The following is a 16560-nucleotide window of genomic DNA, read 5'->3' as shown; positions in this document are numbered from 1 at the left end:
AGTCTCTTTGGTAGATGCGTTACTTCAACCCTTGCAAAATACTGCTGTTACTTTGCATTTCTTCTAGGCCCTCTCTCTACCTCCACCTTTGGCTTGCATGCATAATTACATGGGAGTTTCTACCCATTCACAATGCCTGATGTACCTTCAAAAATCTCATCTAATTGCGTGGGGGTTGTGGATGTCTAGGTAGAGGTAATTTTTAAAAGCTCCTCAGGGGCGCCTGCCTGGGTGGCTCAGTCAGTTAAGCGACCAACTCTTGATGTTGGGTCAGGTCATGATCTCCCAATGATTGAGCCCTATGTGGGGCTCTGTGCAGAGCCTGCTTGGGATTGTCTCCCTCCCCTTCTCTCTCTCTCTCTCTCTCTGCCCCTCCTCCGCTTGTGCATGTTCTCTCTCTCTCTCTTTCTCTCTCAAAATAAATGAATAAACTTAAAAATAATAAAATAAAATAAAATAAAATAAAATAAAATAAAATAAAATAAAATAAAATCTCCCCTGACCCTTTATGGTCATTCATCATGTGGATTACCACAGTACCCTCCTAACTTCCTAACTCAGATTTCTCCCCAGGCCTTCACAAGACTTCAAAGTCAGCTAGGTATAAAACCTGTTTTGTCACTGTTTCAACAATCTAAAGGTCATCAAGTTCACACTGGAAAGCTCAAGAGAGCCTCTTCAACTGTTTAGGATTAATAAGCAATAACTTGTAACAACTTTCTGATTACAGTGTGGCTTCCTGTGTCCTTTCTCCTAGAAAGAGAGACCTGCTCATCCTGGCAGGACTGTTGTAATCCACACGGCAAGTATAGTTTTTCATATACCTAAAAAACTGACATTCTGGTCGATGTATCAGTCTCCTTCATATTGGTTAATAAGTTCCAACCCTGGGGGAAGTAACTCCCTGGCTTGTTAATAAGATGAGGTGTTGAGCCTATAATGGCTGAGGCCCAGATGTGAGACTGGGGTTAATTTCCAAAGATGAAAGCTGCCTTTTGAGACGTTTATCTTGCTCTGAGACAGACTGACCTCATCGAAGGTACTCTTCTCTATCTCCTCCAGAGCTATCTTAGTCATAGGTAAGGTGATGAAATGCCATACTGGGCTAGTTAGATAGCACTCATTCCAATGAATTTCATTCCAAATATGAGACTGGCCTTAAATAAAATGAAAAAGGGGTGACAGGTGATACAAAATTGCTTCCCCTTTTGTCATTATCATAAAAATGCATATGTTGGACCCTGTTCCAAAGTTATAGATGACACAGATTATGGGAACTCTTCCCATAACTTCCATAGTTATGGGAGCTTTGTCACCTTGGAAAGTATAATTGCTATCTTGTTTGGAGACAAAATGGAGTGGAATGGAATGGTAGGGCTTTAAAAACTGAAAGCATTTCACTGTTGTTATATTATTGCTGTGTAACAACTGGTTGCTCTGGTAAGAATTTATACCCAGTGAACTTTATAGAATTCAATGAAAGATTTGAGACAGAAGGAGAGTAATAATAACAATTTAAAAAATGACTAGTACACTACATGACCTCATTTAATCCTTATAGTAGCCCTATGAGGAAATCCTTATCATTTCCACTTTATAGGAGGAGAAAGACAGCTCATACACTGTGAGTGGAGAATGGTGGTGACCCACTCAGCTACACCAACTCCTATCACACCACACTCTACATACATGTGCCCAGTCTACCAAGAGTAAGAGCCAAAATTTACTGGACCCACTGCCAAAGGACCAAAGAAGAAGGGGTTGCCCTCCAAACGATCAAGATCAGATGTGTTTATGATACAAAATTAAATATGCATAATTCACTAGTTAGAATGCCCCAGTACATCGTCATGTTTTAATGTTATCTCAAGATTTTTGAGGTCTGAGTATTTACTTTTAGGCACCGTATCGATACAATTCATAATTTCATATTTTCCCCTCATGGTAACCAAAAGAAATGCATGAAGCTGCGAATAATCCACACCAGGGACTGTGACTACTGATTCATCTTCCTCAGGATACCCAAAGCATTGGAAGTGAAACAAGAAATAAATGGTGGCTTCCAGAAGGTCCACTGAAATTGTCGAATGGATTGAAACACCACAGGCAACCAAGTGGTTTATTTTTCACTTCAAAAAATTAAGGACAGTTATATTCCCTCTCATCTAGATTGAAGAGGAACAGTGGCAAGTGTAAAGAGTGGGGAATCACTTGAATTTCAACTCTTTCTCTCACGTTGCTGTATGGGTGGCCTCTCTCTTATGGACAACTGGTATCCCGGAGAGTGACTCTTTCTGTGAATAAGTGAATACATCATGACCAACTCTTAAAGAGATTTTACCTACCAAAGAGTTTCTTTTAAATGGGAACTATATACTGAACTATATATCATTTTAAACAGTTGGTGTTACATTTAACATTATTCGTAGATGAATGCAATGTTAATCAAAACTCAAACCTGTGGGCTTGGCCAGAAAGAAATGTTAAACAAATATAAATACATTAGGGCTATTTGTTTTAACTTTCAATTTTCTTAAAAGGACATTTAAATGTTAAAATTAGTTTGGAGTGATGAAAATTTATGATAATACAACAAAGAATTTGCTCAAGATGTCAAGTGATGCCTACTGATAGGATATTTGAGTAGCCCACGGAAAATTTAAGCTTCCAAAAGGGACATATTTTTCATTTGAAAACAAAATGAAAAACTAAAGACATATTTGGGAGGAAATAATGCTGGAGGCTATAAAATGTTATTAAATAATTTATATCAAGGCCATTCTAGGACTAATCAATGGATTTACAGTCTTTTAAAACTACTGGAATTCTTGGGGCGCCTGGGTGGCTTAGTCAGTTGAGCCTCTGACTTTGGCTCAGGTCATGATCTCACGGTCTGTGAGTTCGAGCCCCACGTCGGGCTCTGTGCTGACAGCTCAGAGCCTGGAGCCTGCTTCGGATTCTGTGTCTCCCTCTCTCTCTGACCCTCCCCCATTCATGCTCTGGCTCTCTCTGTCTCAAAAATAAATAAACATTAAAAAAAATTTAAAAAAAAGATAAAACTACTGGAATTCAAAGCAAAAAAAAAAAAAATCACCTTCTGATGTCTATGATATGATCCAGCAGTCTGAACTGAATTCATGTCTAAGTAAAGCTTTGGCCGGCTTGAAATGTCAATCAGTATGTTATGCACCTTGTCACTGTTTTTCACAGGAGGTTAGGAAATCCTGCTGAACCAGGTACAGGTTAGTTGCAGCTAATCATACTCAATGGCCTACTTAACCGTCATCCTTTCCTTCTGTCTTTCTCCTTCCTATTATATGCCCAATGTTTAGCTTCTCTCTCAATTTAGACTTTATGTCCTTCAAACATGTCATAGTTTACTCTTCATAATGAGGTCCCAACCCATTGCTTCAGGTGTCTTGAAATGTATACCTACCTGGATGTTTATGGGTTCCATATGCTTGTAGTACTACCAGAAGTATTTCTAGTCTTTTTTATGTATAAGATTTAATAAATTGATTTTTAAAGTCTTAAGTTCTATTATAAAGATAACAGTTAAATTTATTCCAGTTATTCTAAATACAAGAGGACTAAGAAGGACAACTCTGATCAGAGGTCAAAGAAAACACAGTGATGCATATAGCAGGATGATGTCTTCCCATCATTAGCTTTTCTAACTGAATCTCAGACAGGAAGCCCACCTACAGAGGCAAGAAAGTAATTTGGTCTTCACTGTCTTCTGTACTAACTTTTAATCTCAGGCCAGGTTACTCTTAACCATATCGATTAATCCCAATTGTGATGGCTGGAAGTAGACTGAAGGTGTACAGATTTGATGAGTTGCTGCCTGAGTGATGGGCAAACAGGTTAAAATCAAGATAGTTCCCTCCCATAATGGCTGCCTCTTATCCACAGAGTGAATCTGTGACATACAAATGAACGGCACATCGCAAAAATGAAAACAGGTGCAAAGTTTGCACTCCCATGGCAGTTTTCATTAGTGTTATTTTAATTCACTCCTGAATTCAACCATAAATATTGTATTTACTAATCCATAACTTAATTTCATACTGAACTGTTTTCTTTGGGGTACCTTGGATATTGATTTTTATTTTGGCTTAATCCTGCAAACAAATTGATCCTGGGTAAATTGAGAAAAGAATATTCTAACAATTAGGGAAAGCCCAGGCACATTACTTAATATTTAGAAATTGTATCCACTGATGTGAAAAAGTATAATAACAATGATGACTTCCATGCCAGTTCTTCTGAAGAATAATATATTTAATGCCTATTACTCTGAAGAATTTATACTGAATGTGAATGTTCACTAGTAGCGGTTGGAAACCTTATTATGTGAAAGATAACTGAAGGAATTAAAGAAGGGAAAACTACTTGAGTAAAAGCCAACATCCCCCTGTGGTCTACAAGGCCCCACGTGGTCTGGTCGTCCTCCGACCTCATTTCCCATTGCTCTGGCCCTTGCTTACTCTGCTTCGTCACACAGTCCTCTTTGCTGTTCTTTGAACAAACCAGGAAGGCTCCCACTGGCTTCTTCCTTTTTTCTGAAATACCGTACCCCCAAATATACAAATGGCTGTCTCCTCTCCTTAGGTCTTTGTCCAAATGTGTCAGCTCAATGATGCCGGCCCTTACCTACTATTTAAAACTACTGTTTGTCCCCCACCCAACACCTCCTAATTCCTTCTTACCTTGCTCTGCTTTTTCTTTACTTGATAGCTCTTATCACCATCTAACATATACTATAGTTATTCATTATGTTCATTGACACTGTCTCAGTATCCCCGCTAGAACGTTATTAGCCTCATGAGGACAAGCATTTAGGTCTGTTAGTTCACTAATATATCCCAGTAGATAAGTACCGGGCATATAACACTCGATAAAAAAAAAATTCAAGGAGGGCCACCTAAGTGGCTCAGTTGGTTGGGCATCTGACTCTTGGATTCAGCTCAGGTCATGATCCCAAGGTTGTAGGATCAAGCCCCACATCAGGGTCTGCACTGAGCATGGAGCCTACATAAGATTTTCTCTCTCTCCCTCTGCTCCTCTCCCCTGCTCATGCAATCTCTCTCTCATTCTCTCTTTCTCTCTCTAATTAAAAACGTTAGTGGAAAGAGCAAATAAAATATATGAAGAGTGACTGTGTACAGCAGAGGAGTGCTCCAGAGGGAAGAACTAGATTTATGGATAGACAGAGAGCTAGGATATCTATCTATGGATAGAGGGAGAGCTAGGTTCAACGTGTGAATGACTTTCCAAAGGAAGAGATTTTCCAACTTTGTCATGCAGTCAAATCGCCCACAGAGCTTGTGAAAAACAATTCCTGGACCCCAAACTTAATGAAGCAGATCCTTCAGGAGTGGGTTACAGATCATTTGGTTCACACCCAATTTCAAGAACCACCCTTCTAAACTCTCAGTCACTGAAACATTCAAGTAGCAGCAGAAAGACCAAGTGCCAAGGGCTTTTAGACAAATGTTCCTTTTTGCACTGCAGACAAAGGCTGGGCTCAAAGATACTGTAATTTTATCAAATAAATTTTAAGATTAACATATTGTGTGCTATATTATTTAGAAAATTCTAACTTTACTTTCCATCAGGTTCTGCTCTGGTGTTGGAATGCATGCCTCTTAAGAGTAATAGAAGTATAGCTCTAAGGAGCATCTCATATTGTTTAACATTTAACGCTTATTTGGAAGTCTCATTACACATAAGAATACATGTTGCAAATTTCTGATTTAGTTTGGAAGTCACTATTATTTCCTTTAATGCAGAACACTGCAATTTACTGTGAATTATGTTTAGAATCAATAAGAGACCTTCTGTGGAAGCAATCTACGGAATAACCATAATTCCAAAAAGGGCCAAAGTCAAGTTAATAATCTGCAACTGAAAACAACCCTAATTTAATATTCAATATTAAGCTGAATATTCTCTTTTCATAGAGAAGGCAGTATAAAATGTGTAACATAGATATTTTCACTATGAAATGAATACATCAAATGAGAGAAATGCAGAGTGCCTTTTATTTTTTTTTTTAATTTTTTTTTTCAACGTTTTTAATTTATTTTTGGGACAGAGAGAGACAGAGCATGAACGGGGGAGGGGCAGAGAGAGAGGGAGACACAGAATCGGAAACAGGCTCCAGGCTCCGAGCTATCAGCCCAGAGCCTGACGTGGGGCTCGAACTCACGGACCGCGAGATCGTGACCTGGCTGAAGTCGGACGCTTAACCGACTGCGCCACCCAGGCGCCCCAGAGTGCCTTTTAAATAGTAGGTAGGTGCAGATAAATTGAAATCGAATCATGATAAAATGACAAAACGGAAACCACAAATGCCACGAGCAGGTGCACAGCACACAGCAGACCTTTAACAGCTAAGCTCCTCTGAGTCCATGTGCTTTGCCCAGTTGGTGGAAAGAATCAGCAGATTCATCCCTGCACTCTCTAGTCAGATAAAATTACCCAAGTCAAATGTCTTTCAATTTATGACTGTCTGTAAGGAAGTCTTTTCACTTTTGGATAGAAAGATAATTAAAACTGATTTTTATTTATGCTTCCCAGTATGGCATAAATGTAAGGAAATAATTGAAAACAAACAGCATTATTAGGAAAAATAGTTACTGTTCGCAGAAGCCTGTGCTGAGCTGTATTATCTGCCGCAAATTCTTTGAGGATCAGATATTACTGCATTGTTTGAAAGCCACTGCTGACCCTATCGAAATGAAGTAATAATATTAGCAGTAGCAGTTTCTATTTATTACATGCTTACTATGTATTAGACACTGTTCTAAGTGCTTTACATGAACTAGCTTATTCAGCTCCCAGAACCTAATGAGGTAGGTATGATTATTATTCCTAATTTATGGGTTAGGAAACTGAGGCTCAGAGAGATTCAGCTGCCCAAGGAGGCACGGTGGTTGAATTTGGAATTAAACTCAGGCAGAGCTCAAGCATTTAACCACAACATGCCTCCTCTTTTACTGTACTTCTAAAAAAGTACTTTAGGAAACGTACACTTGTTGAGGATTCATATACATTTAAATAAAAGGGTTTATTTTTGACATTGTAAACCTAAATTAACTGAAACTTCAAAAGCCCTAAATGATTTATTTTTCAGTATTTTCACTCTTTGTTGTTTTTAAAGGTTTGTGTGTGTGTGTGTTACTATATTTGAAGGTATTGTTTTTTTAAGTTTGTTTATTTATTTATTTAGAATGAGAGCACACGTGTACAGGGAAGGGGCAGAGAGAGGGAGGGAGACTGAATCCCAAGCAAGTTTCCTACCGTCAGCACAGAGCCCCATCCAAGGCTTGAACTCACAAACCGTGAGATCATGACCTGAGTCGAAACCAAGAGTCAGACAGTTAACCAACAGAGCCACCCAGGGGCCCTGATTGAAGGTATTGTTTTAATACTGTACTATGGATGAAAACTGGCATACTGAGATGCCTGGGTGGCTTAGTCGGTTAAGCATCTGACATCGGCCCAGGTCATGACCTCATGGTTTGTGAGTTCGAGCCCCGGGTCGGGCTGTATGCTTACAGCTCAGTGACTGGAGCCTGCTTCAGATCCTGTGTCTTCCTCTCTCTCTGCCCTTCTCCCACTCATGCTCTGTCTCTCTGTCTCTCAAAAATAAACACTGACAAAATTTTAAAAGATAAAAGAAAATGGGCTGAACTCAGAAATTTATGACTGAATCTGCAAATAGCACTCTTGTTGTATAAACCTTCATTTTAAACATTTTGCCCAGACAGATGCAATATACAAAAACTTGAGGGGACACTCACCTGCATCACAATTTTCAGTCACAGTCCCTTTATACAGAGGGTGGCTGAAGGAAATCTTTCTATCTTCTCCTTCCATGTGAACGACTAAGAGGCCAGTGGCCATCCTAGCTGGGACACCTTGGTCCATAACTTTTAACTGCAGCCAGATTGGAAAATATTCTGAAGATGGGTTGTGCCGAAGTTGAACTTCTCCTGTATGCTTATCAATAGAAAACATCGACTGGGTCTCTGCAAAACTAAACATGACAGTTCCATTGGGTCCCAAGTCGGGGTCACTGGCTGTCAGAATGGCAGTTGTCTGGTTAGGAGGTGACTGGGCGGAAAGAAAAATTTCAAAGGGGTTCTGCTCCCACACCGGATCGTTGTCATTAACATCCATGACATGCACTTTTATAATTACTGTGGTGCTTCTCGAGCCCTGGACACCACAGTCTCTGGCCACAGCCCGAAATGTATGTTGGGATCTGGCTTCTCGGTCCAAGGCGTGGCAGGTTCTCAGTGCACCCGCCACAGAATCAATGGTGAATGTACCAGAAGCTTCACCCTCCAGAAAATACTCAGTTTGCCCATTCAGACCTTCGTCCTTGTCCACAGCAGATAGTACCAGAACCACTGTCCCCACTTCAGCATCTTCTCTCACGGAGGCCTGGTAATGCAGCGTGGGGAAGGAAGGGCCATGGTCATTGTCATCCAAAACTCTAACCTGCAACTGCACCAGAGAGCTCCTCGGTGGATCCCCTAGGTCAGAACACAGGATGACTAAGGTAAAATTGCTGACTTGCTCCCGGTCCAAAGCGCGAGTGGTTGAGAGGTCTCCTGATGTTTCATTAATAGCAAAGTATTCATCGGTATTTCCATCTACGAAAGGAAACAAATACAAATTCAAAATCCATTCGAATTGAAGAAGTAGCAGCCCTTTGCTGGCTATATATACATACACATATGATTCATATGTATATGTGCTACATATATCATTCATGTATACGATGAGATATATGCAGGATTCATGCATTCAACAATTATTTATTTCATGATTATTCATCCTAGCAGTTTTGTAAGTATGGAGGATACAACAGTGAACATGATAGACTCCCTACCCTCATGAAGCTTCTTTTATCAGGGGATAAACAAAATAATATAATTCATTATCTATCTTAATTCAATCAATAATTAGAGGGGGGCCTGGGTGGCTCAGTGAGTTAAGTGTCCGATGCCTGACTTCAGCTCCGGTCATGATCTTACAGTTCATGGTTTTGAGCTTCATGTCAGGCTCTGTATTGACAGTGTGGAGCCTGCTTGAGATTCTTTCTCTCTCCCTTTCTCTCTGCCCCTCTTCCTGCTTGCTCTCTCTCTAAATAAATAAACTTAAAAAAATAATTTACTTGCTTTGACTTGATTTGCAAGAGTATGAATTTTTGTGTCTGCATCTACAACTTTTTATATTCATATATTTTTCCTCTGATTAAAGTATATGTTTTCATTGAGATAAAACAACAATGGGACACCTGGGTGGCTCAGTTGCTTAAGCCTCTGACTCTTGGTTTCAGTTCAGGTCATGATCTCATGGTTTGTGAGTTTGAGCCCCATGTCGGGCTCTGTACTGACAGTACGGATCCTGCTTAGGATTCTGTCTTCCCCTCTCTCTCTTTTTCTCTGCCTCTCCCTTGCTTGTGCTCTCTCTGTCTCTCAGAATAAATAAATAACTTGTAGTCAGGAAAAATAATAGTTCCACGACTTTCCGGCAATATCTTGGATGAAGGGCACATTCTTGGATGAGGCTCACTATTCCAAACAGTGTGAGGATTTACTAGCATCTGCCAGGGGTCTATGGGGAAGAAGTAGAACAGCATTCAAAAGAACAACAGCTAGGGGCTGAGGAGAAGAGACTTGCATTTGCATTTTATTCATAACACACAAGTAATTTGTACCACACATAGGGGTGATCCGACAAACCTACATTTCTGTGGCATTTGTAGTTGATAAAATGATTCATTCACTCAGCAGACATTTAAGGAGAACCTGCCACATGCCAAGCATGTGCTGGATACTGGGAATATGAGGAGAGTAAGCCATGATCCCAGTCTCCAAGAATTACGGTGCAGGGGGAATTTGGGTCAGTACCGGGACATCAAAGTGTGGTGTGAAAATCATATGCACGGGGCGCTGAGAAGAAGTTGAAGGGCACACAGTCCTGTGTTTGGCTGAGCGGGAATGACTGGAGAGAGTGACATCACAACTGATCCCTAAAGAGGAAGGGGCCAGGCTAAAGGGTTGTAGGTAGAGGAGAGAGCCTGAAGGAAGCATTCCACATTGGTAGTGTGATGCCGTTGGGCATGAGGACTGGGTCTTTGAGGTGAAACAATTTGGAGCCTGAAGGAAGTCTTACAACTATGAGAAGTTAATAGCTGCAAATGTTTTAGTGTAACTAGAACACAGGGTTCCCTGGGTGTTTGCAAGCAGAGGGCAGAGAGAGGGCTGGCAGCTGGGAAGACATGAATTTAGGAGAGAAGGAGAGGGTTAAATCATGAAGCGCCCTGTGTATACTGCTGAGGAGTCTACCTTAACATCTGTAGGGAGCCCCTGAAGGGTTTTAGACAGGAAAGGATCATGAGTCACACTTCTGTTTTAGGAAGAAGCCTGGGCAGCAATGTCAAAGCTTGGTTTTGACACTGACAGTGCAGAGCCTGCTTGGGATCCTCTCTCTTCCTCTCTCTCTCTGCCCCTCCCCCACTCGCTTGCGAGTGAGGGTTCTCTCTCTCTCTCACAAAAATGAATAAGCTAAAAATAAGAATTCTTCTTGGAACAATTCTAACATCTTTTTGTTTTGCTCATTAATCATGACTTTAAAAAAATCTTTGGCAGTTGTTAATTTTATATTTGTATGAAAGTCATTATTTTACTTAAAAACATGTCCTTTAATGGGGTTAAGACATAGAATGCAGATAAAGATAGGGAGATATAGGGGGGCAGTGGTAGCTGAAGACAGGGGTTGGATGCAATGACTCAGTGAGAGTATGTCTATGAGGAAAGTAAAAAAAAAAAAATACTAAGCACCAAACACCATGGAAACTTCAATAAGTCAGAAGACCACCCGCGGCACAAGGACATTGGAAAGGCTTGTCTAGAAAGGACATGAAGGATCAGGAGAAAGTGACCTTCTGAAGTCAAGGTGGGGCCAAGTGTCCAGGGCGGGGTGTGCAAAGGCACAAAAGCAGGACAAGCAAATTAAGAAGTGAAAAGATCCGCTGGATTTAGCAACAAGATCCCAAGCGTCTCTCTGCAAGGGTAGTTTCAGTAGAACACACGGTAGCAGGATAAGAAGTGAAAGCAAAGGTAAGGTCAGAAACCAGAGAGAAGCCAATGATTTTTTTTTTTTTTAAGGACAAAAATTCTTTATTAAGAGTGGTATTACAGTTGAATCCTTTTTTTTTTTTTTACGGTATTAAGGTTGAATCATTTTCTTCAGCTTATTTTTCTGTATCAATTTTCTACAGTAAAAACTGTATATTTTATTTATTTATTTATTTATTTTTAAAGTTTATTTATTTATTTTTTTATTATTTATTTATTTATTTATTTTAATATATGAAATTTATTGTCAAATTGGTTTCCATACAACACCCAGTGCTCATCCCAAAAGGTGCCCTCCTCAATACCCATCACCCACCCTCCCCTCCCTCCCACCCCCCATCAACCCTCAGTTTGTTCTCAGTTTTTAACAGTCTCTTATGATTTGGCTCTCTCCCACTCTAACCTCTTTTTTTTTTTTTTCCTTCCCCTCCCCCATGAGTTTCTGTTAAGTTTCTCAGGATCCACATAAGAGTGAAACCATATGGCATCTGTCTTTCTCTGTATGGCTTACTTCACTTAGCATCACACTCTCCAGTTCCATCCATGTTGCTACAAAAGGCCATATTTCATTCTTTCTCATTGCCACATAGTATTCCATTGTGTATATAAACCACAATTTTTTTATCCATTCATCAGTTGATGGACATTTAGGCTCTTTCCATAATTTGGCTATTGTTGAGAGTGCTGCCATAAACATTGGGGTACAAGTGCCCCTATGCATCAGTACTCCTGTATCCCTTGGATATATTCCTAGCAGTGCTATTGCTGGGTCATAGGGTAGGTCAATTTTTAATTTTCTGAGGAACCTCCACACTGAGAAGCCAATGATTTTTAAGAAGCTTGATTATGAAGGAAAAGAGAGTGAGAAGGGACACACACCTGAGGGAAGATGTGTGTCTTCAAGACGAAAAAGGCTGGTAAATACTGATGGGAAAAACAAGTTGGAAGGGGAAATTTTGACAGTATGGGAAAAAGCCAATGAGAAAAAAAAAAGTCCCTGATGCAGTGAGAGGGGACAAGTGGCAATCTGGGGATTGTTTGTAATCAGTGCTCAAGAAGACAAGCACAGAATTTGAGAGCAACCATTTAGAAAATCTTACCGCCACTTGACAAAATAATTTTACATCTGCATAAACAGATTTTTTAAAAATGGGGCTATGCCTTTTTTTTCCTCACAGTCATTCATATTTATTGTATTTAACAAAAGTTTCAGTGCACAACAGATCGGAAATTTAAAAAAAATCCAACTCTGGTCCTTAATCACAGATTGTTTGGGAAGTCCTAGAGAACAAGTGGAGTTTATAGAAGAAGGAAAGGACTCAATGCAATGGGTAGGAAAGAAGAAAATGGGGCTCACTTATACAAGTTAGTTTGAAAGGGTATTGTTCTTCAGGATGAAATATGACATTGCATGTAAACATTTAAAATATATATGCCCTCGAACGTGATAACTCTACTTACATTTATCATAAAGAAATAATTAAGCAAGTGTTGTTCAACGTAGCATTTTTATAATAAGACTGCTATTGTGGTCAATACCTCAAAGACCATAGAAGGGAATGGATGAAATAAGTGATATTATACATATGCGATAAGAGGAAACATCATTAGAAATGCTAACATATATATTTACTCATCCGAAAGGTTCAAACAGTATGTTAAAAATGAGTTTAAAAATGAGGTAGCAAAATAGCATATATAAATTGTCCAATATATGTAAAATTGATGTCTCCATTCACAAGGTTCATGGGAGAGCACTTTTCAAAATAGTAAAGGGGTTATCTCAGCAAGACAAAAATTTTGTGTGTTACTACTTTTGTTCTCCATAAATCTGTATACATATCCTATAACAATCACGTATCATTCTTATAGTCAGGCAAAAAGGAAATAAAGCTATTCTCATTTTGGAGTAAAATGGTGGTATATAGAAAATGTGACTGGTCCTGGAATTTTTAGCAAATAGAGTGATAGCTTTCAGAAGCTAGTTCCAAAACTGCTTTTACAAGATCGGAAGATCTGAAAGTGGTTTCCTCCATAAGATGTAGTCTCTGAAGCATTCCTCTCTCTCCTCAACTCATATTCTATGTGCACTCCGACACCTCCCAAAAATCAGATTCTTCAATCACTTTTTCTCTTAAATGAATAAGATGCAGCTCTCTCCATACAAATGCTACCATTATTCTGCCAGAGATCTTTATGTTTCTGATCCAAAGGGAGGGATATCACAAAATTATCTTCTAGCAGAAGTTCTTACAGATTTTTATCAAGAGTGGGATACACTCTTAAGTGTAGATCTTAAGTGTTACACCGATATTCAGATCTGGGAACTGTCTCTGCCTGTTGTAGCCTCCATTTAAGAAGGACCTGACAGGGGTGCCTGGGTGGCTCAGTCCGTTAACCATCTGACTTTGGCTTGGGTCACGATCCTGCAGTTTGTGAGTTTGAGCCCTGTGTGGGGCTCTGTGCTGACAGCTCAGAGCCTACAGCCTGCTTTGGATTCTGTGTCTCCCTCTCTCTGCCCTTCCCCTGCTCACACTCTGTCTCTCTCTCTCTCAAGAAGAAACTTTAAAATTTTTTTTAATTTTATTTATTTATTTTTATTTTTATTTTATTTTATTTTATTTTTAAAGAAACTTCTTTATTTATTTTTGGGACAGAGAGAGACAGAGCATGAACGGGGGAGGGTCAGAGAGAGAGGGAGACACAGAATCGGAAACAGGCTCCAGGCTCCGAGCCATCAGCCCAGAGCCTGACGCGGGGCTCGAACTCACAGACCGCGAGATCGTGACCTGGCTGAAGTCGGACGCTTAACCGACTGCGCCACCCAGGTGCCCCTAAAATTTTTTTTTAAAAAGAAGGGCATGACAAAATTCTTGATGGCTCAAAATAATAAAAACATTAGCGATCATATGAAAGACACAAAAATGGAATAAAGTTATATGTTCCATCTGCACATCCACTAGTATAGAAAAATTCACAAGAGGGGCGCACCTGGGTGGCTCAGTCGGTTAAGCGTCCGACTGTGGCTCAGGTCATGATCTCATGGTTCATGAGTTTGAGCCCTAAGTCAGGCTCTGTGCTGACCGCTCAGAGCCTGGCGCCTGTTTCAGATTCTGTGTCCCCCTCTCTCTCTGCCCCTCCCCCCACTTGCACTCTGTCTCTCTCCCGTTCTCTCAAAAAAAAAAAATCTTAAAAAAATGTTTTTAAAAAAGAAAAATTCACAAGTGTCGTTGAGGGGAGATTTAAGAATTCAGAGGCCGTCGGTTCATGGTGTCTGTGGAAAGGGCACACACGGCACCAAACAGCTCTTGGCGTGTTTTCTAAAGACACTGTGATAAACACCAAATACAGAATAATCACCAGTGTGTCAACTCGGGCAGTGTCCTGAGGAGAATTTTAAAAAAGAAAACACTTACCAATTATATGATACCTGACAGCTCCATTATCACCAGCATCCATATCAGAAGCCAAAATAGTGTAGGCAACCCCTGGCTCTTGGTTTTCCAGAACCTCAATGCTATAACTGGGGACAATAATCTCTGGTGCGTGATCGTTTTCATCTTCCACAGTACAGAGAATCGTGGTGGTGCCAGATAACGAAGGGACTCCCCCATCTCGCACAAGTACTGATGTGAAATAAAAGAGAACACAGATTGTGGCCGTGAATTCATGCCTAGCATACACTGCCCCAACCAGACTGCATCAGACCAAACCACCTGGGTAGCACTGGGTCAAGCGCATTTTATTTCAAGACACTCTGCAGAAATGTAAAATGTCACCACTACCCTCCTGCTGCTTGTTTTTGTTTGTTTTCCATCGTCCAGGGATCCCTTACCTCGAAGGGTGAAAACTTCCTGAACTTCTCTGTCAAGTGTGGTGGTTGTCACTACCTCTCCAGTGTCAGGATTTATCTTGAACAACCCAGATGAAGCACCTGGCATGATTTCAAACTGAAACTTGGAATTGATTCCTTAAGAAAAATAGAAAGAAAAACTTAGTAATTATCCCTTTGGAAACCAGTCATCTGTTTTCTTATTCCTTTTCCTGTGAACATGTCAGGCCATAGATGAAAAAGGCAAGACACTTAAACAGCCTTCAAATTAAGGTAAAACATCCAAAACACACACACACACACACACACACACACACACACACACACACCCCTCTTTCGGCTGTTCTTGCTAAATAAAAGCCTCATGGGCTGAAATGCTTGATTTTCAAAAGTCTTAGGAGACTTCCCCACAGTGAATGCTTAAGATTTTTTCCCTCTCATAAAAGATTTCTTATGAGTGCGCAACCCTACAATATATTCCTAATTACTCCTTCTAACACCCCTGATTGTGATTTAATGACATAATTATAAGCTTGAGAGCCAAATGACAATTTCTTTAGATCAACCCTCTATTTAAAAACTTGTGCTCAGTTATGGTATTTTGTTTATTCTCCAGTACAGGAGGAAAGCACGTAGACTTGCTTATATGCATATTTTTGTTTTGTTTTTTTACTTAGCATTCAGTCTCCTATTTGGAGTGAGAAATGTGGTATCATGTTATCATGCATTTTGAAAATAATGTTTCCCAATTTGGGGGGTTTCATTTCTTCCCTAAGTATTACATCATCTCCATCATTGATTATGAAGATCATTCATACCATTAACTTAATGAGTTTATCCCAGGCTGTTGTAGCTTATTTGCCCCTTATACAAATTCCGTTTAATTATTTTCCTATCTTCTTTCTTAACTGACAAGAATCTAGGAGCAGACATAGTACTTAGAGTATATGATTTTATACTTCAATAAAAGATGAAATACTATTCTTTGGCCTTAACAACAACACCAAAAAACTTCAATTACAAATTTCCATCTTGCCAATCTTAAAAATTTTCATTCCACTATGGTCTAGAGGCTATAACATAGGACTGAGAGCTGGAGGGAGTGGAATATAAGGCCAGTTTTATGTAAGAATAAATGTACTATGTCACTCGAAAGGGAAAGGATATTTGACATAGTCTGCAGGCATTTTAATGGCCTTAAGAGAAAATAAAGTCTAATAAGATACAATCAATAGGTTTGATATGGTATGGTCAGAGGTCCCCCCAAAATACCATTCTATCAGTAGACATTAGGCTTATTATTCCACTAATGATTATTTAATAATCCTGGAGACTACTTTGGTCTCCTAATGATCACATAATCTCTCTTCTGTAGCCAAGACAAAAATTCTAAAAATTCCGGGCTGAATGTATTATTTCTGTCTATCTCTTACTTAGTACATTATGAAAATGGTGTATACCATTTGGTGTCACTGTATGGTGTCACATAGTGTGACACCTAGTGGCCCAAGAGTCAATGGTGAATCAAACAGCTGCGGCCTCTGCCTTCAGGGAGTTGACATGGAG

General features: G+C 39.8%; 1 protein-coding gene across 1 annotated transcript in view; it reads right to left on the bottom strand.

Annotated features, from left to right (window-relative positions):
- DCHS2 (dachsous cadherin-related 2) overlaps positions 1-16560 on the bottom strand; it is a 245584-nt gene that overhangs the window by 46688 nt on the left and 182336 nt on the right. Inside the window, exons 11-13 of the mRNA XM_058721111.1 lie at positions 14998-15132; positions 14579-14788; positions 7812-8669 (exon numbers count right to left, since the gene is read on the bottom strand). Coding sequence (XP_058577094.1) covers positions 7812-8669; positions 14579-14788; positions 14998-15132 — 1203 coding nt within the window. The remainder of the gene's footprint in view (positions 1-7811; positions 8670-14578; positions 14789-14997; positions 15133-16560) is intronic.

The sequence above is a fragment of the Neofelis nebulosa genome, chromosome 3 (assembly GCF_028018385.1).
Source record: "Neofelis nebulosa isolate mNeoNeb1 chromosome 3, mNeoNeb1.pri, whole genome shotgun sequence".
NCBI lineage: Eukaryota > Metazoa > Chordata > Mammalia > Carnivora > Felidae > Neofelis > Neofelis nebulosa.
The sequence above is the reverse complement of the archived record's forward strand: the minus strand, read 5'-3'. Positions and strand labels throughout refer to the sequence as shown.